General features: G+C 40.4%; 1 protein-coding gene across 1 annotated transcript in view; it reads right to left on the reverse strand.

The window, feature by feature from the left end:
• CPXM2 (carboxypeptidase X, M14 family member 2) overlaps positions 1-21,683 on the reverse strand; it is a 122,512-nt gene that overhangs the window by 37,093 nt on the left and 63,736 nt on the right. The window contains 1 exon segment of the mRNA XM_032608892.1: positions 509-593. Within this exon segment, the coding sequence (XP_032464783.1) occupies positions 509-593 (85 nt within the window).

Here is a 21,683-nt window from a genome sequence, read left to right on the forward strand (position 1 = left end):
GGGGGGTGGTGGGCGGGGCGCGGTAAGTATGATAAAGAAGGTTGAAATGGAGGCTGCAGTCAGATCTTGGAAGGCACTGGATACCATGTTTGGAATTTGCACTTGAGAACCCGAGGAAGAGGGTGATAGGATCGGAACTGGCTAACCCGGAGGGAAGCGTGGAGCTAAAAGACCAGGGTCGTTAAAGAAAGTTCAGGAACTACTATAAATGACTAGCTGTGCAGGCCCCAACATTCCCCATGGGCCGCTGACCTTCCAGGGCTGAGTTGTGACTTGTGGAAGAGACCGAATTCCAGCAGCTCTGAATTTGAGCCCTAAACGTGGGCCACTTGGTTCCGAGCTTCAGGGTACGGAAAGGGGGTCATTATCCATCAGACTGGATGGCTGGTCTGGGTTGACACAGAACCAGGCAACATCCAGGTGCAAACACTGGTCGGGTGTCCACTGCCTCTGCCAAGCCCTGCACAGCCAGACACCGAGGGCGTGGTCGGAGGGAAAAGAGACTCACCATGTCTCCAGATCCATTCTTAACAGTGACCCACGTATGGCTGTCATTGCTCACCATGACCTTATAGGAGGTTACCCAGTCGCTCCTAAGAAAAAACAAAACACCATTGGGACTACACACTTAAAAATGTTTCCCTCTTCCATGCAGCAATAGAGGAAGCAGGTCCCAGAGGTGGACAGCACTGGGTCACACCCTGGCCCCCACTGCTCACCCTCCTTGTGGCCTTGGCCAGGTAACTGACCCATCTAGGCTACAGTTTATTCATCCATGAAGTGGGAATTATAAAAGCACCAAGCTTAAAATATTAATGTAACATTAAATGGTTTCATACCCTTTAAACACTTAGGACAATACCTGGCCCCCAACAAGAACTAAATGTTGGTCACACACATAAATGTACACAAATAACTTATATATTTGTTTGTGCTGAACATTTACGTCACACACAGTAGTAGAGTTCCACGTGGGAAAGAAATCTCAGTAAAAGTGGCAAGTTGGCCTAGAAATTTCGTTTGGAAAACTGTTTGGGAACGTAACAAAATAGATCCCACCAACCACAGAAACAGCAGCCTGAGTCTCTAAGACACACGAGGTTTCTCCTGGGCTGTCACAGCCGTGCAGACAATTCTCCCACCCCGCTCCACAGCCAGCAATAATCCAGTGATATCTGGGCCCCAGGCCAGACCCCTTTCATCACATCCTACTGCACAGAAATTACTGAGGGTAAAAGAGCCAAAATTTGACTTCCCAGAGTGGAGGTCAATTTGATAAGCAAAAAAAAAAATGACTTTCCTGCGGAAAACACATTTTTCAGCTCTGCCTCAGTTTTTTTTTTGCGGTATGCGGGCCTCTCACTGTTGTGGCCTCTCCCGTTGCGGAGCACAGGCTCCGGACGCGCAGGCTCAGCGGCCACGGCTCACGGGCCCAGCCGCTCCGCGGCATGTGGCATCTTCCCGGACCGGGGCACGAACCCGCGTCCCCCGCATCGGCAGGCGGACTCTCAACCACTGCGCCACCAGGGAAGCCTCCGCCTCAGTTTTTTATAACAGTAATTGTTAAGCAACATAGACAAGTCTTCCTGAGCGTCTTCCTTTCAAATTTCTTAAATATTGGAACTAAGCACCAATGTGCTAATCTTTTAGAACATTCCACCAGCTGAAGCATTTGGAACCCTTGTTTCCCTACTGTGAAATCTCCTTGGGCTCAGGATCCAGACAGATCCCAAGAAGGTTCTCAGTTTCTAGTCCAAATCAATACTGTCTAGTAAAGTTTGTTTAGAAAGAGCTGCTGGCTCCATTCACTCTGAATTGCCTGACTCGTTCAAAAATGATTCTTAGGTGCTTTTATATGTGCTTGGAAGCCAACCCTCTGCTGAACTTTCTCCCTTCTCTCACCCGTCCACCAGCTTTCTGTGACTACCTGCTGGGAGCCAGGATCTATCAAACAACGTGCTCCTCCGCAGGGGGTTACGGACTCGAGCCCACGCCTGTAGATTAAGATGCGCTAAGCTCGCCTTTCGAAAGGCCCCTCAGCAACAGCTCAGGCCCTTTGCACCGGAAAATGATCCTCACCCCAAACAGCAAACTGTTTCCAACATTCACATCATTTCCAAATGACTTGCATCTGCAGTTCCTTTGCCATCTGTTTTTCTGCTGATCACGCCCCACAGTGACCCAGCGAGGCAGTCAGCAGAGGTGAGGGGTGGCAGAGGTGAGGGGTGTATCCCTCAGCCACGCGTGGGTGGAAGTGATGAATTTAGGAAGCCTCTCAGTCAAAAGAAGCACACAAACAACAAGAGAGGGGTGGAAGGAAAAATTCAAACAAGTCCTCCAAAGAAAAGGGGAGAGAGAAAAAAGGAAATGCAAACTAAGTAATAATTTCTCAAACTTCAAAAAAACCAAATATGGACAAATCCAACACTTATGTTTGAAGGGTAATTAATGATGTGGCTCAGCCCTCTCTTCTGAACTGCAGACCTACATCACATCCTTCTGCCTAGCTGACCTCTCCACTTACCGTCTCAGCGATGTCTCTAATTGAACCCGCCCAAACCAACTGATTTATTTCGTCCACTCTGTACCCCAACCTGGGAGCCCCTGCCTCAGAAAAAGTACTGCCATCCACCCAGGGCAACAAAATCCCAGAGTCCTCCTTGGCCCCCCTTTCCCTCTCTCCCCTACAGTGAAACCATCACCAAGTTCTGTCAATTGTACCTTCCACATCCTTCTAGAATCTCTCCACTCCCTCCATCTTCACTCCCACCACCCAGCCCATTCTCTCTGGCCAGGACTGTTGCAGTTGCCTCCCACTGGTCTTCTGAAATTTAAACTGCCCTCCAATCTATCATGCAGTCAGAGGTTTACTCTTCTAATGAAATACTAATATGTCACCTCCTGCTTAAAGTACCAGCTATGTTAGTATTAAGACCAAATTCCTCATCATGTTCTATAAGACCCTTGCTTACCTCCTGTTTTCCATGCTCTTTCTTTCAATTCCTGATACTGATTATACTCTCTCTTGCTTCAGGGCCTTTGCACATACTGTTCCATTTGTCTGGACTCCTCTTCTCCTGTTCTCTGTCTGCCTCTAAACCAGCGGTCCCCAACCTTTTTGGCACCAGGGACTGGTTTCGTGGGAGACAATTTTTCCACGGACCGGGGAGGGGGATGGGTTCGGGATGATTCAAGCGCATTACATTTATTGTGTACTTTACTTCTATTATTATTACCTTGTAATATATAATGAAATAATTATACAACTCACCATAATGCATAACCAGTGGGAGCCCTGAGCTTGTTTTCACTAGCCGCTCACTGATAGGGTTTTGATATGAGTCTGCAGACAATTGATTTATTACGGTCTCTGTGCGGTCAGACCTCTCGGCTAATGATGATCTGTATTTGCAGCCGCTCCCCAGCGCTAGCGTCACCGCCTCAGCTCCACCTCAGATCATCAGGCGTTAGATTCTCATAAGGAGCGCGCAACCAAGATCCCTCGCATGCGCAGTTCACAGCAGGGTTCGCGCTCCTATGAGAATCGAACGCCTCCGCTGATCTGACAGGAGGCGGAGCTCAGGCGGTAATGTGAACCATGGGGAGCGGCTGTAAATACAGATGGAGCTCCGCTTGCTCGCCTGCTGCTCACCTCCTGCTGTGCCGCCCGGTTCCTAACAGGCCACGGACTGGTACCGGTGTGAGATAAGGGTCAAGATCCATTGTTTTCCATATGGGCTTTCAATTGACCCCTAACCATTTATATGATTGCTTTCCTATTGCACATCAACGGCACCATTGCTGTAAATCACGTGACTGTACATGTGTGGGTATGTTTGGGGATGCTATATTCTGTTCCATTGTTCCTTATCTTATGCTAAACCCACTCTGTCTTGATTTCTGTAGCTTTATAATAGGTCTTTGTATCTGGTAGTGTACATTTTCCCATTTTGTTTTTGCTTTTCACAATTTCCTTGACTGTTCTTGGCCCTTTGCATTCCTATATAAATTTTAGATTCTGCTTGTCAATTTCCAAAACAAAGCCTTTTGGATTTTAATTGAGATGGCACTGAATCTATAGGTCAGTTTTAAAGGAATTAACATTTCCAATATTAAATCTTCCAATCCATAAACATGGTATATCCCTCTATTTATTTAGGTGTTATTGTACTTATCTTTTGTTAGATTTATTCCTAGATAGTTGATGTTGATTATTTTATAAATAATACTTTAAGTTTTATTTTCTCCTTTTTTGTTGCTGGTAGAAATATAAATGCTTTTTGTATGTTGACTGTGTATCCAACCACTTTGCTAATTCATTAATAATTCTAAGAGTTTGGGATTCCTTTGGATGTTGTTAAGGACGTGATATGTCATCTGAGAACAATGATAGTTCTCTTTATTTCCAATTGTTAGGGCTTTATTTTTTCTTCTTGCTTTATTTATTATACTGACTAGGATCTCCAGTTCACTGCTGAAAGAAATGCTAATAATAGACATCTTTGTCTCATTCCTGAGATTGAAGGAAAGGTTTAAGTATTTCACCATTGAGTATTTCACTACGTTTCCAGTAGGGGTTTTTTTCCTTTGTTTATGTGTTAGTTTGTTTTTATTGTAACCAAGTATGAGTTCATTCTTTCTCACATAACAAGAGAATCTGGATGTTTGCAGCTGCTAGCGCTTATGCAGCTGGTTGACGGTACCAGAGTCAACATCAGTAGACATTCATTTTTCATACTCATTGTCTCCAAGTTCTAAGAAGACATCCTTACCGGTTCATACTTGTCTTGGAGGTCTAAGAATACATTAAGATATATTCATTTTTCATACTTCTTATCTTTGGGTTGTAAGATGGTTGCTGCATCTCCATATCATGTTATGTTCAGAAAATACTGAATAGAGTCTTTCAGCTTCTATCAAAATACTTTCTAATGTTATAACAGGAGAATATGTAATTCTTGCTGTTTGGACTATTTCTTTTTTTCACATTATAAAAAACTTTTAGTTCTCGAAATGAGTCAGTACATACAAGCTTTGGAGTCATAGCAGGAGCTCCAAGCAGAGTCTGCAGTGTGAGCCCCAGTGCCCCTCACTGCAAGGAGCTTGGCTATACTCCACCATGGGCTTTTGGTAGATATGTTTCTTCAGATTAAGGAAGTTCTTCTTTATTGCTAGCTTAAAGGGATCTTTTTTCTTTTAAACACAAATGGCTATAGAATTTTCTCAAATGCCTTTTATGCATCTATCAGAGTGATCATATTATTTCTCTCTTTAGTTCTGTTTATGTGGTGAATTATAGCAATTGTTTACAACTGTGGCTAAACCACACTTACATTCCTGGAATAAATCCCACTTGGTGGTGATGGATTGCTGGATCCACATATTGCTGGATTCAATTTGGCAATACGTTGCTTAGGATTTTTTGTATCTATGCTCAAGAAAGAAATTTTTTCATAAATTTGCTTTTTGTAATGTCCTAATCAGATTTTGATATCAAATTTATGTCAAAGTCATAGGTGGGAAATGCTTCCCTTTTTCCATTTTCTGGATTTTTTTAAGCGCTATACCTTTCTCAAATGTTTGGAAGAACTCAAACATTCTGAAATTGGCAGTTTTCTTTGTGGGACAATATTTAATAATGAATTGACCTTTTTAGTAGATATTGGACCACTCTGATATTCTATTTCTTCTTCTGTCAGTTTTAGTAACTTGTGTCTTTTGAAGAATTATTGCGTTTCAGCTGTTTTCAATATTATTGGCACAAACGTTCTTAGTATCATTTTATTGTCTTTTTCACGTCTATAAGATTTTTAACAATGCTCCCTTTTCCAATTTTGGCATTGGTAGTTGATTTTTTTCCTCTTTCCCTGGTCTGCCATGAGTTTATTCATTTTATTAATCTTTTCAAAGAATCAACTTTTGGCCTTGTTTACTCTCTCTATTATTTGTTTCCTATTAAGAACCATATGAAACTACCATTTTTATAGATCAAAATGATTGAATATCAGCAAGTTCCTAAGGCTCAGAGTAATATTTTATTAGTATCTACTCTTACCTTCATTATCTTTTTCTTGGTAATTCTTTAGGTCTGATTTGCTGTTCTTTTTGTACAATTTATTGAGATCACTGATATTCAGTCTTTCTGCATTTCTAATATGTGCATTTAAGGTTATAAAGTCCCTTTCAGCACTGCTTTAGCCACATGCTGTAATTTTGATATGTCATACCTTCATTATCATTCAGTTCAAAATATGAATTCCAGTTGTGATTTCTTCTTTGATCATGAACTGTTTAGGAGTATAATTTTACATTTCCAGGTACTGGGGATTTTCCAGTTATCTATTTATTACTGATTTCTATTTTAATTCCATTGTGGACAGAGAACACACTTTACATCATGTCAATACTTTGGCATTTGTTGAGGTTTCCTTTATGACTCAGCACATAGTCAACTCTAACGTTCCATGTGCACTTAAACTAATTGCAATTCTGTGATTGTTGTACGCAATGTTCCACACATATAATTTTGAACAAATGTATCAACTGTGTTGTTCAGATCTTCTGCATCCATAATGATTTTTCATCTGCTTATTCTATCAGTTATAGAAAGATGTAAAAAGAATGCCAATCTGCCTATGAATTTGTCTGTTGCTCCTAGTTCTCGCAATGTTTTCTATATGTATTATGAAGCTATGCTGTTGAGTACATACAAATTTGACTGTGATATATTGTTGGTAGACTGACTCTTTTATGATTATGAAATATCCCTTTTTGTTTCTATCAATGCCTCTTGCCTTAAAGTCAGTTTTGTCTGATAGTAGGATAGCTAAACTTGCTTTGTTTTGGTTAAGATTTATATGATATATTTCCTCCCATCCTTTTACTTTTAACTTCTGACTGCTTAAATTTAAACTGTGTCTCTTGTAAATAGCATATAGTTCATTTTTTTGTATTTTTTCTTAGGTGCGGTATGATAATATTATTCTTCTATTGGATAATATAGTTCATTTAAATGTAATATAATTAGTACTATATTTGGATTTATATTTACCATCTTACTATTTGTTTTCTATTTGACCCACCTATTTCATGTTCCTTTTTTCTACTTTTTGAATTTTTATTTTATGATCAAATATTCTTATTATTCTATTTTCTCTTTATTAACTTACTAGTTATACATTCACACTATTCTTTTAATAATTACCCTAAAGATTACCTATGTACCCTTGAACTACTAGTCTTATTCAAATTTTAATTTCTACCACTTCCATGATAATACTAGAACTGGTACAATAATTTAAGTCCATTTATCCCTCTATCTTTTACATGATTTTTGAATTTATTTTTAATTCTATAAATAAATTTTCTAAGACATTACTACTATTGTTTTCTATGGTTGATAATTAAAACCTACATATTTAACCTTTCTGATATTTTTCATTTATTTTTGCATTTTCATATTTCCATCTGAGATCATTTTCTTTCTGCTTGAAGAACTCCCTTTGTTATTTCTTTCAAAGCAGATATGTTAGCAATAACTTTCTTCAGTTTTTACCGTCTGAATAGGCTTCATTTCACCTTCATTTTTGAATCATATTTTTTCTGGGAATTCTAGGCTGACAATTATTTTCTTTCAGTACTTTAAAAGTTAGATTTGATTAGCTCCTGAGGCACTGTTTTATTTACACACAGACAGACATTTTGAAACTACTGTTGTGACATTTAGTAAATAAATGTACAATAAGAGTATGAGTAGAGAAATGAGTGCTAACCACTTTAGCTCAAATCCAGCATTGTTGTTTACTAACTACATGTACTTGACAAGCTGTGTAAACTTTTTGGAAATAATGATACCTACAAGGAGGTTATATATTAATTTATAAGTTGAGAGATGTTATAGTATATTGGTTACAACCTCAGGCTTTGAGGTCAAGAAGCCCAAACTAAACTCCTAGTTCTTCCACTTACCAGCATGAGAGTCATGTGACCTCTGGGCTCCAGCTGTAAGACAACTGTAAGGTAACAACTCTATGTCTTTGCACAGTGATTAGGGAGTGAATGAGGTAATGCATGTAGAGTCTGAGCATAGCACCTGGAACATAATAATTGCTCCATAAATCTGAGCTCTTAATAAGAATAATATATCATAATTAATATACTGTCAAATTCTATACCAACATCTAGAATTACCAGTTGAACTATAAACATAATTCTCATGCTCCTTTCAGACACTTCCAGAGAGCGACTGATATTCGGGCTTAACCCTTTGTGCCCCAGTAATAATAAAAATCTGTCATAGCTACAAAGAAATAAAGAATTAATTACTTTTTATTTAAATTTAAGAAGGTTGATAATCCAGGGTGATAGAAGAGATATTTGCCAATCAGTAATGCTGGGGTAGGACTGAATTGTCTGAAAGTTCTACCTGCGTGAAAAGATGAAGGCAACATGGAATGTGTGAAGTCCTGCTCCTAACCCTGCAGCCATTACATTGCAAATACCATGCCAGCCTCTGAGACTACAAAGATAAATTATACATGATCTATTTACTCAAGATTTTTACAGGTTAATGAGGGAAATGGGGAAGTAAACTAGAAATTTCAAGAGAATATGATTAAGTGCTGTGAAGTTGTGAGAGGGCAGAGAAAGGGTGTGCGGCCAAGGGGAATGAAGGAGGTTGGGGGCAGGTTAATGAATGCAACGCACTCCTTATCTAACATAAAAGCTGCATATTTTATTCTTTTGTGACTGACACATCCATTGTTATTAGAGAACCAGCTTCAAAAACTGGAGCTATAATGCCCATGCTTCCTGTCTCCTAATCCTTGGAGAAGGCTTGACATTCACAGCCCTTTGTGGCTTGTTTCCAGTTCCCTCAGAGAGATTTTCCACATCACAAAACCACCTTGACATTTAATTCTCTGTGACTGGAGATTTCAACTCAACTGCAATGCAGCCCAAGTAAAGACATGCTTGTGTCAAAGACTTCCTGACTGCAGAAAGGCCGAGAGGCTCTGCTGACTCTCCTCTGGGCTCCAGCCACCTCCCTCACGTAAAACAGAAACAAAAATAAAAAACAATCCCCCCTCCCCCAAAATTCTATCCTGGTATGAGATTACGCTTCCCACCAATCCAGCCTTCCTTCGGATCAGGAAAAGAGAGGAGGTGGGCTACAAGGCAAGAAACTGGAACACATTCAGATATTTTACTACCTAATGTTAATTTGGTTAAAATAAAAACCAAGAATGTCCCCCATCGACGAAACGGTAGACTAAACAGAGCCTTCTGCTTCAGTACAACGAGATCCTGGTTACATTAAAACAAACGAATGTTTTAAAACACCAGTGGGCTTGCAAACAAGTAAAGGACATCTCCAAGGAAAAAAAAAAAGATCTGTGAACTGAAAAAAAAACATGAACAGTGAGCAAAGAAAAAGGGCAGAGTCGCCTTAGGGAAAAATGCACATAACAGTGCTGGGATCAAAACACTAAGCCTGGGGACAACAAAAGGTAGGGAAACTGATTCAGGGACTTTTTGTTGGACCCTCAAAGGGGGCTAAAATGACTTCAGAACAGCAGTATCCATCCAGCTCCCAAAAGAAGCACACATGAATCCCCTCTAAAGAAAAGAGCCTTCAATTTAGGTTCTCAGGTTTCACTAAGTTCAATCACGTGGGTGCTCACAATTTTTAAAAAATCAGTAAACACACAAGAAAACATTCTCTATGGGAAAGAAGCAGCAGAAACAAAAAGCAACAAATTTAGATCCCGAAGAATTTAACTGACTACAAAGAAAACTGAAAAGAAACTAGAAAAATTATTAGACCTGATAAGAGAGTTCAGCAAGATGACTGGACATAGGCTACTATACAAAAATTAATCACAGTTCTATCCATAAGCAGCCAAAAATAAGATACTTAGAAATAAAATGAGCAAAAGAGGTGCAGGACATTTATGGAGAAAACTTTATTGAAAGACATTTCAAAAGATATAAATAAGTGGAGATCTATATACTATGTTCGTAGATAGAAAAATGTCAATTCTCAATAAAAATCCCAACAGCATATTAAAGAAACTTGACAAACTGATACTAAAATTTATAGGGAAGAAAATAATAAGACACTTTATAAGAAGAAGGAACAGGGGGCAGGGGGGAGTTGCCCTAGCAAGATATTAGGACTTATTTATAGCCTCAGTAATTAAGACACTGTGATATTGATGGATGAATAGACAAATTGTAAATGGAACAAAACTGAGAGCCCAGAAATAGGCTCATGTACATATATAAACTTGATAGAGATGTCTTACATATCAATGGGAACTAAATAAACTATTACAAGTTATGTCCAAAGGCAACTGGATATTAATATAAAAAGAAGTTGAAATTGGACCCTATATTTCACATCTTTTACAAAAATCGTAACCAAATGGATTAGCTACTTAAATGTGAGAAGTAAAACTTGAAACTTAAAAAAAATTAATGAACATATGGGAGAATTAGTTTGTAACCATGGGGTATGAAAAGATTTTATATATGACACAATCATTCTAATCAAAAAAGACCAATAAATTGAACTATACTAAAAATAAAAACTTTTGCTTTTCAAAAGACACCATAAAGAAACCAGTAGGAGAAACCTTAAGCTGGGAGAATATATTCTGAGCACATTTCACTAACAAAAGGATTAATATTCAGAATATATTTTTTAAATTCTATAAATCAATTAGACAAAGGAGAAAAACACAATATAAACATGGAGAAACATGACAGGTATTTTACAGTAAAGGTAACAAAAACGGCAAGTAAACATGGAAAGGAGGTTCAACCTTATTAGTGATTAGGGAAATGCAAGTTAGGACTACAGTGAAAGATACTGCTTTATATTGAAAACACACTCTTTAAATTGAAAATTTAGGAGAATGGCAATACCCAATGTTGGTGAGGATGTGGAGCAACAGGAACTCTAAAGCTACTGGAGGAGAGGCTACTTGGACAACCACTCTGGAAAATGACCTGTCATTATTCCATTAAACTCAACATTTATGTACCTTCCAACTCAGCCATTCTGCTCCAAGTACATACAACGGAGATCCCCTTGTACATGTGCTCCAAGAGACATATACAAGAATGTTAATAGCATTATTTTTAAGACCAAAAAAAGTATAATAAAATAAAGTAACGAAAAATTGACAAGGGGTCAATTCAATCTCCATAAGGCATATTCCCAAGGTTAGATGGCAGTGCAAATTAATGAACTTCAATTACGGGCACACAAACAATGCTTTGAAGCATAATGCTGAGTTGAAAACAAGTTTAAAAAAAGCTACATAGGGCTTCCCTGGTGGTGCGGTGGTTGAGAGTCCGCCTGCCGATGCAGGGGACGCGGGTTCGTGTCCCGGTCCGGGAAGATCCCACATGCCGCGGAGCAGCTGGGCCCATGAGCCATGGCCGCCGAACCTGCGTGTCCAGAGCCTGTGCTCCACAACGGGAGAGGCCACAACAGTGAGAGCCCCGCGTACCACAAAAAAAAAAGAAAAAAAAAGCTACATAAAGCTAAAAATCTTTTTTATAAAGCTCAAAAAGAAAGAAAATTTCTTGCATATGTTATACATACATGATAAGATTGTTTTTAAAAGGGAAGGGAATAATAAACCCCTAATAAGGAGAATCGTTTCAGTTTTGGGAGGAAGCAAATAGGTGGGATCAGGAAACAGCACATAAATAGTCTCAAAAGTATTGGCAACGTTCCAGCTCTTCAGGTGTGTGGTGGGTTGCTGAGTGTCGGTTTTATTATAATGCTTAATACCTTAAGTGCATGTTACATCAATGGTTTTATAACCATCAAACATTACGCGATGAAAAAGATAAAATATTTATTTGAATGTTGTGGAATAGGCTTCTGCACAGGAAAATGTCCCAATCATCTCTTGGGACAGGACGTATGTGAAGATGCTACATTCATCCTTAAAGACATATTTTAAGGAAAAAAACATAAAATCTTTGCCCTGGTAACTTCTTATAAATACACGATAATTCTTTCTTTGAAAGAGCAACTATCCTGACATGTCCTAATAATAATTCCTATGGCCTTCAGTTTACGAGATGCTTCCACACACATGGTCTTACTTTATCTCAGACAAACAAGTTAAGTTTCTCATTAAGGACGTGGCTGTGAGCTGGGCTGGCAGGAGGCGAGCTGGGCTGGCAGGAGGAAAGGGTCAGATTGCTTTTCATTCCTGTTTCTCCATCCTGGATGCTCCAGTCTCCCATCCTTTGGTTTTCATCACACTCCTCTTTTCCCTCGGCTCTGGGGGCAGGATTTCAGGATCCCCAGAACAATCACCAACCTTTTTGGGGTACTGAAACAAGTTCTCCGGAGCTGCACATGGGGACTAGTAACTGTTCTCAGTCAAAAAATGCTTACAACTTAAACCTATAATCAGCACTTCTCAATCCCTTGCAAATAATCTCAATTTCTACAAAACACAAACACGAGCTGATGTGTGGTCACAAAAACAATTTTCAGAACTTAAAAAAAATCGAACATTAAAAACATAAACTAAACATGCAATCTAGATCTTAATCAACTTTTCTAATGAATATTATGTAACAGCAGTTGTTTTCAACAAGTAGAGATGAGAGTCTCAACTATTTGAAGGTGTGTGCCAAAAATGGTAATTATATCTGTCTGGACACATTGTTTTGTATGTTCAGCCTAATGTTTTCAGGAGTTATCTTTCCATCTATATCTTTCTACATGATTACCTTTGGAGCAGATATTTTAGGCAGCATGACCCTGCACCTCGGCCACGGCTGAATGGCCTAAAGGTGGGCGCCAGGCCAATCACAGTACCTTAATGATGTGACCACAGTTGTTTTGCCTACACTTGATACTTGACCCAAGATAAGTCAATACCTTCTTCCCTGGGATTTTGTATTTGGGACCCAGTGACACTCGCGATTGTAAGTTGTAAACCTTGAGTGCTGATGGCAGTCCCATTCTCCATAATGTGGCTGGAGAAGCAGAGGCCAGTCTAGAGGCCAGACTCAGAGCAGAGTGAGCCTGAAGCACAAAGGAGCTCCGAGGGGACCTCAGACAGTCTCGGCAGTGCTACAACCCCAGGTTCCGGGGGAGGAGCCCAGCTCCACCTCCACTCCTGCTATTCGGCTCCCTGACACACCCAGCGTGCCTCAAAGCAGACTGGGGTAATTTCCACACAAGGGAGTCCTATTCAAAAACTGCTAAGTTTTTGCTAAGTCTGAGCGAGGCAGAGAGTATGAGCCTGGGCTGGGAAGTTGGCGATTACTGTTCTTCAGGAACAAACCAGTTAAAGTGTTACCAGTTGTGTTTTTGTGACCCAGTCTACAGGTCCAGTGGAGCTAGGACAACATAGCAAAGATAAGATATTGGAGTGGGTTGGCTACACCTTGCAGCTTCAATAAGGTATTCATTACATTAAGAAGAGACAATGTTCAGTCCAGACTGATTCACTTGGAAACAGGTAAGGAACAGCGAGTCAAGGGCAGGTGTTGTTAGAAAGTCCTACCGGCCCCACCAACCAATCTGAGTCCGCTGAGGGCCAGATAACCAAGTACCCAGCCAGCCAGCGTGCGCCGAATGTCCCACCGCAGCTTGAGGAGAGCTTGTGGATTAGAAAACAGAGATCACCACCATGACAATGGGGATATTTGAGAAGAGCCAAAAGAAGCAGAGAAGCCTGGTCTCCCAAATCCCTCCCAATACCTCCCCTGTGCTCCCAAGCAACACTGAATGCAGTCAGAGGGCGGATCAGCATTATCAGTGTCATCTGACAACTGCCATTGGGGAAGATTAAATGAGCGAATGTATATAATATATGCATCGACTCTGGTACTCAAGAACAGCAGCTGGGCTTCCCTGGTGGCGCAGTGGTTGAGAGTCCGCCTGCCAATGCAGGGGAGGCAGGGTCGTGCCCCGGTCCGGGAAGATCCCACATGCCGCGGAGCGGCTGGGCCCGTGAGCCATGGCCGCTGAGCCTGCGCGTCCGGAGCCTGTGCTCCGCAACGGAAGAGGCCACAACAGTGAGAGGCCCGCGTACCGCAAAAAAAAAAAAAGAACAGCAGCTGTACTAGAAATATAATACCATCCTCTTTCAAACCTCCTGATAGAAATAGTAGGACCACACAAGGAATATGTAAGCACGAAAGTGGAATAGATATGTATGGATGGTGGACTGTAAGCGATAGGATATAAAGCCTTCTAAGTAGTCTGGAATTTTGGTTTCTGCCCAGAGAAGGCCGTGTCTCTCCAGCCTGCAAAGCTCTGTATTCTGGCCAGTACAAGCATGTGTACCCACATGCGCGCACGCACACACACACGTCTAGTAGGACCAGGGTTACCATCTGAAACAAGGGATCAGTGCTCACTCTGGAATGTCTGCTCCCAAGCACCCCTGCTTTGGGCTTCATGCTCACCGGACTCCTGTTTCTACCTCTAGACTTTGAGAGCTATATGGGTTTCCTATGGCTGCTGTAATAAATTCCCACACATTTACTGGCTTAAAAGAACACAAATTTACTACTGTACAGTCCTGTACAACAGAAGTCTCATGGGTCTAAGGTCAAGGTGTCAGTAGGGCTGGTTCCCTTCTGGAGGCTCTAGGGAAGGATCTGTTTCCTCGCCTGTTTCAGCTTCTAGAGCCTCCTCCATTCCTTGGATGATGGTTCCCTTTCTCCAACGTTGAAGCCACTGGTGTCGCATCTCTCTACCTAGTCTTCAGTAGTCATGGCTCCTCTGACCACAGCTGGAAAAGGTTCTCCCTTTTCAACCCATATGATTAGATTAGGTCCACCTAAATAGTCCAGAGCCCTCTCTCCATTTCAAAGTCCTTGACTTAATCACATCTGCAAAGTCTCTTTCACCATGTAAGCTAAGAGATTCATAGGTTCTGGGATCAGAATGTGGACCTCATGTGGCGGGGACACCTGCCCACCACAAGGACCCCACTCAGACTCTAGTTCCACTCTTAAACTCACTCCACCCCCTTCCTCTCCTTCCCTAGGCTTGTGGGTCCAGACATGTCCTACCACCTCAGTCCCAACAGGATAAAACAATGGTTGGTTAATTCCATTCAATGAATGGGAAGCTTAGGGCTTAGCCAAAAACCACAGCCACAGAAATCTAAGTCACCCTGCCCATCTCAACACACCAGTCTCTCTCCCAAAGTGGAACTAGAATTCAAATCAACACTGAGCAAATTCCTTCCCATCTGACAAATCAATGTTTAACATCAGGGTTCACAAACTTCACCTATGGTGTTTCTCAAAACATTTGGTTCCTTCTACGCGATGTTAGAAGCCATGTGCCAGAAAGAGGCACATCTGTTTTTTACCCATGATGAGCCCAGCTGGCAAGAACAAGCAAGTCATCATATTGGCCACTGGAGACTTCTAGAAACACTTCCAATTCCAGCCCAAGACCCGATATGCTCTCCTGAGCACTCCATCAACCACGTGGGTAGACTCTCACTGCACTGTGGAACACCAACAGGCCCTGAGCAGTGCTACCAACTCTATTTGACTGGGAAGAGACCCCCAAGTCTGCACGCACAGCAACAGTTCTCAACTGGGGGTGATTTTGCCCCCCGGGGACATTTGGCAAGGTCTGAGACATTCTTGATTATTATGACTGGGGGATGGGGGTTAAGTGGGGTGCTACCATGGGGGGCACCTAATGCATAGAGGCCAGGATGCCACTAACAGCCTAAAAGGCACAGGACAACTCCCAGAGCTAAGTTATCCAAGTCAAAATGCCGCAAGTGCTGAGGCTGAGAAACACCAGTCGTAACAAGTCAAAAACAAGATGGTAATTCTCCATGAGATTTGTTCAAACAATTTTGAGATAAATGCTATTGGCAATTTCTTATCAAGGAAACTGAGAAAGGGGGTTTTCAGGGGTTCATGACATTTTAAATACCGGGATGGATGCTGGCTAATACACACTTCCTCAACATTCTCCTGTTTATTCACCTAAATAACAAGTAGGACTCAGAAACAGATACATGACCAGCCAAGCTGGTGGCTGAGTGAGTTCACAGAAGGTGGCTTAGCTGTCTGACGGACACATGCAATAAATAGCTGAACAGTGAACAGAAACTGGTTTTCTCCCTAGTGTTCTGGAAAACCCCTGAATAAGGTTACACTGGGACTTTGCTTATTAAAACTTGTCTTTATAGATGGTGCCAACCTCAGCTCACGCCGTGTTCATCCCAGCATAGCTGCAACCCGTGTTCACTCGAGCAACACGCACGTGTCAGACCAGGAAGAGGGAGGGTGCCAGGCATTGGGCTGGAGTGAATCTCAAAGCAAACCCGGCCCTCTCCTCAGGGAACTTACGGTCTACTGAGGAAGACAGAAATTGCATAATTAATTGTACAATTACTTATTAAACTGCAACTGCGATATCGTTCAGAGGAGAAATACAGAGAATTTATAAATGGAGGGGGGTGCTGACTTAGTCTAGGGCTGGATGGGGAAAGTGTTCCTGGAGGGTGGTGCCTGAGCCGAAATGTGAAGGATGAAAAGGAAGTAACAGGGTGAAGAGTGGTTAGCATTGTATTAAAAATTAATACAAGAGATTCAACATGCAAATAATAATAACTTCAAAAAAATTGGCAGGAGACAATGAAGGGAGAATAAGAATAAGAATAAAAAGAAGAATAAGAATTTCCCAGAACTGAAAAATATGATCCCTTATTTCAAGGTCACATCAAGTGTCAGCTACATACAAGGTGCAACATTGGGCAGTTTTTAGCACGAGGGCTGTAGAAGTAACCCTAAAACTTTATTGAGGTGAAATAATTCAAAAGTTTGTAAGTACGAACGTACTCAGATCTTTATACTGTAAAACTGAAGATAAAGAGGCAACGGAAAAATGTTTCCAAATTATAAGGGATAAACATCTGTTTCAGGGATGATGAAACGTTATAAATTGATTGCTGTGATGATACCACAACTCTGTGACTATAGTAAACATAATGAATTATACACTTTCAATGAGTGAATTGTAAGTCATGGGAATTATAGCTCAATAAAGCTGTTAAAAATTCTTAGGGAAAATTATTTCCAAACTACCCATCAAGGGTGAGGTCAACAAAAAATGCATTTTCAGGCGTACAAGGAATCCAGAATTCTACCTCCCGAGCTCCATTTCCAGAAGGCATGTACCACGAAAATAAACAGAAAAACAGAGAAACCTGGGATCTAAGAAATACAGAATACAACTCAGGAGAGATAGGAAGAGAATTCCAATAGGCATGACAAGAGCAATGTAATAGGCTTGAAAAACCTACAAATTCAGATGCCAACAGAGGCCAGATGGCTCTGGGAGGGATCTCTCCAGGAAGAAAATGAAAGAGTGAATTGTTCGTATTATGGACACATTCAGAGGAGATTTTCGGGTCTATCAGACAGCTTCAGAATGAATTAGTGAGAAGTACCTTGAAAACCAAGGAAACCATTAAAAAGAAGTGATTATTAGCTCCAGTAAAAGCAAAAAAGTTCCACAGGAAAGGAAAGGTAATTATAGCATACCATGTGACCCAGCTATAAATCATAGCTCAACGATGATCTCGATGCAAAAATTAAACACCGATTTAGCTAAAATTGATAATATAACTCCTTTGGGAGGATGGGAGGAGACACACACACACACACACACACACACAGAAAGAGACACAGACAAAGAGAATAAGTGTGGTGTGTGTGTGTGTGTTAGAGGTAGGTCAGAAAGAGATTTAAATTCTTCCTTTTCATAGTAGAAAGTCAACAGATAAATAATTTAAAAGAATCAAGAAAGAGCACTAAAGCATTTTGTTCAGAAACACAGGGTTTAAGAAAAATAAAACAGAAGAAACAGCTGAAGGGTTTGCAGTAGTTACCTTGGGACACCAGGAAACAGGACCAAGGTGTATGGGGACACGGGCTAGTATTTTTAATTATAAGTAGTGCTATTTGACTTTTTAAACTATACACATGATTTGTTAATTACAAAGTAAACCCCCCTATTCTCTCTCTCTCCTTTCTGCTTCACTCCTCTGGCATTTTCTCAATTTTTCCACCCAGTTCAGGGTCATTTTCTTCCAATGCATGCAATTCCAACGAATTGAGGTGAATTTACATCTTGGTTATAAACAGAAAGCAGGATTAAAAAGCAGAGTTTCTTTTTTCTTTTTCTTTTAAGAGTTCGCATTTTACTATGTTACTTTGGAGAGAAAGTCAGTGGAATTTTACGTGAGCAAAATTGGAAAGCATTTTGCTTTTTACTTCCCGTCGCCCGTCTTGTGTTCTAAATGTATTGCCAACTGACTACTCTGTTGGCCACACTAATGCTATTTTTCAGGTAGACTTTAAAGAAAAATCGGAGATCAGAAGGTTATTTAAAAAGAAGAAAAATAACAACTGCTTTGAAACTTAGCAAAGATTTTAACTTTTAAAAATGCTTAGAAATACCATGGGTTCAACATTCCCTCAACCTGGATGGGAGCTAGCGAAGAATGAAAAGTCTCCCCCCAAAAAGAGAGGCCTTGGTGGAAAATAGGAAGCACTCCACCAGGTATGAAAGATGGTATCAAGGAAGCAAAACCCACACCAGGAGAGCTGAACGTTCTCAAACTCAGCTGGAGCAGACAATTCCTGGTGTAGGATGGCATCTTGGAAATGCACGGGAGAACTGGGCTCGAAGACTCACCGGGCCACGTACTAACCGTGCCACCTCTGGCCTTTGCAGTTCTTTGCAAGAGTAAGTGGTTAGATACTAACTGCCAAGGATGCTGTAAGGAACAAAGTTAACACGTATGATGCACTTACTACTGAAGCAGCTCAACGTGCCGCAGATATTTTCATCGTGACTGTTTTGGAAGGAAAGGTGACATCTTCCAGCGCTGAATGACATGAGGCAGCAAAGACTCAGGTGGTCAACTGACTGCCATTCGCCTGACCTAGTGGAAGGGGAGGGGCCAATGCAGAAGAACTCGCACCCAGAGGAATCATGTCTTTGCCTGTTTGAAAGCCTACTTTGCTTCCAAATCAAAACTACGAAACACGGTTTGGAAATTTCTGCTGAGATGGTTGGACACCTACCAGCTATCCCAGGAAGACTAGAAGCTTCTGGGTAGAGGATGACGATGGGAAAACTTCAACTTCCGGACCTATGCTGTGCCTTAACCACGACTGAGAAGGGATTTCATAATGTGGAGAATCCACTGGCTAGACTTCATGGAGGCCTCTCACACCATGTGTTCTACACAGATATTCAATGTGTATAGATATATAAAGGAAAGAATCAATCTGAAAAAAAGAAATTAACGGGCTCAAAAACAGAAAAATAGCAGAACTAATAAATAATGCCAAGGAATGCTTGCTCTTTAAAAAAAAGAGGGAAAGAAATGATAGACAAACCACTGGGTAACATAATGAAGAGAAAGAGGAAATTCACAAATACTTAAAAATAATAAGGAGAAAATAATCACCAATCAGAAGAAATTAAAAGAATCTGTAAGACCATTTTGTTGAATCAAATACAAATATTTTTGAAAACACAAGTTTTCTAGGACAATAGAATTTATCAAAACTGATGGAAGAGACAGAAAATCTAAACAGCCTGAGTACCACAGCAGAAAGAGGGCCAGTCATCAAAGAGCTCCCTACCATGTGTTTGTTGGTCATATATACACAACTATATATAAAATAGATAACTAATAAGAACCTACTGTATAGCACAGGGAACTCTACTCAGTGCTCCGTGGTGACCTAAAGGGGAAGGAAATCTAAAAAAGAGAGGATATATGTGTACATACAACTGATTCACTTTGCTGTACAGAAGAAACTAACACAACATTGTAAAGCAACTATACTCCAATAAAAATTAATGTTTTTAAAAAAAGAGCTCCTCTGAAACCACATGCCCGTATGTATTCAAAGCATAGAAAATTTTATACCAAAAAGCAACAAAGATTGCTCACAGAAAGGAAACTTTAGCCTAATGTCACATCTGAATATTGATGCAAAAATCCTAAATAAAATATTAGCGAACAATACCATTCACAATTGCTCAAAAGAGATGAAATTCTTAAGTATAAATCTAACAAAACCTGTACAGAACTTGTATGCTAAAAATTATAAAACACTGATAAAAGAGACTGAAGAAAATCTAAATAAATGGGAAAACATTGTGTTTGTGAATTGGAAGACTTGACACCGTAAAGTTGTCAATTCTCGCCAAGTTGATACACAGTTTAATACGATTCTTATTAAATCTCAGTAAGACTCTGTCACAGATATAAACAAGGTGATTCTAAAATTAATATAGAAAGGCAAAGGAACTAGAATAGTTAAGACAATTTTGAAAAAGAATAATATGGGAGAAATCCATTTACCCAGTTTCAAGACAGTGTATAGCTATAGTAATCAAGACTGTATGGGATTGGCAGGCGGACAGAAACATAGATCTATGGAAGAGAATGGAGAACCCAGAAGTAAATCCATACAAATTTGATCAACCTATATTTAGTAAAGGTGCAAAACCAGTTCCACGGTGGAAGGACAGTCTTTTCAACAAATGGTGCCAAAACAATTACTATAGATCTATAGGCAGTTATATATCATTAGGTTTACAAGATATATCATTAAACCTCACTAAACCTAACACTTTATATAAAAATTAACTCAAAATGGATCATAGATCTAAAACATAAAACTATAAAACTTTAGAAGTTAATAACGGAGAAAATCTTTGGGATCTAGAGCTTAGTAAAGCGTTCTTAGAAATGACACCAAAAGCACAATCCATAAAGGAAAAAAATCAATAAACTGGACTTGACTGAAATTACAAACTTCTTCTCTGAGAAGACAGTGTGAAAGCCAATATTAAGAGGATAACAGATAAGCTATAGACTGGGAGAAAATATTTGCAAACCACATATCTGACAAAAGGCATATCTAGAACTGATAAAGAACTCTCAACACTCAAAAGTAAAAACACAAACAAGGCAATTAGAACATAGACAAAAGACACAAAGAGACATTTCACTAAAGAAGACACACAGGGGACTTTCCTGGTGGCGCAGTGGTTAAAAATCCGCCTGCCAATGCAGGGACATGGGTTCAAGCCCTGGTCTGGGAAGATCCCACATGCCGCGGAGCAACTAAGCCCATGCGCCACAACTACTGAGCCTGCGCTCTGGAGCCCCGCGTGCTGCAACTACTGAGCCCGTGTGCCACAACTACTGAAGCCCACATGCCTAGAGCCCATGCTCTGCAACAAGAGAAGCCATTGCAATGAGAAGCCCACGCAGTGCAACGAAGTGTAGTTCCTGCTCATCGCAACTAGAGGAAGCCCACGTGCAGCAACGAAGACCCAAGGCAGCCATAAATAAATACATTTCTAAAAAATAAAAAGAAGAAGACATACAGATGGCAGATAGGTACATGAAAAGATGTTCAGCATCATCAGCTATTAGACAAATACGAATAAAGACCATGATGAGACATCACCACACACCTATTAGAACAGCTAAAATAAAAAATAATGACAAGACCAAGTACTAGAAAGGATGCAGAGCAACTGGATCACATACATTGCTTGTGGGAATGTAAAATAACACAGCCACTCTGGAAAATACTTTCTTACAAAACTAAGCATGCAA

The sequence above is a fragment of the Phocoena sinus genome, chromosome 16 (genome assembly GCF_008692025.1).
Source record: "Phocoena sinus isolate mPhoSin1 chromosome 16, mPhoSin1.pri, whole genome shotgun sequence".
Lineage (NCBI taxonomy): Eukaryota > Metazoa > Chordata > Mammalia > Artiodactyla > Phocoenidae > Phocoena > Phocoena sinus.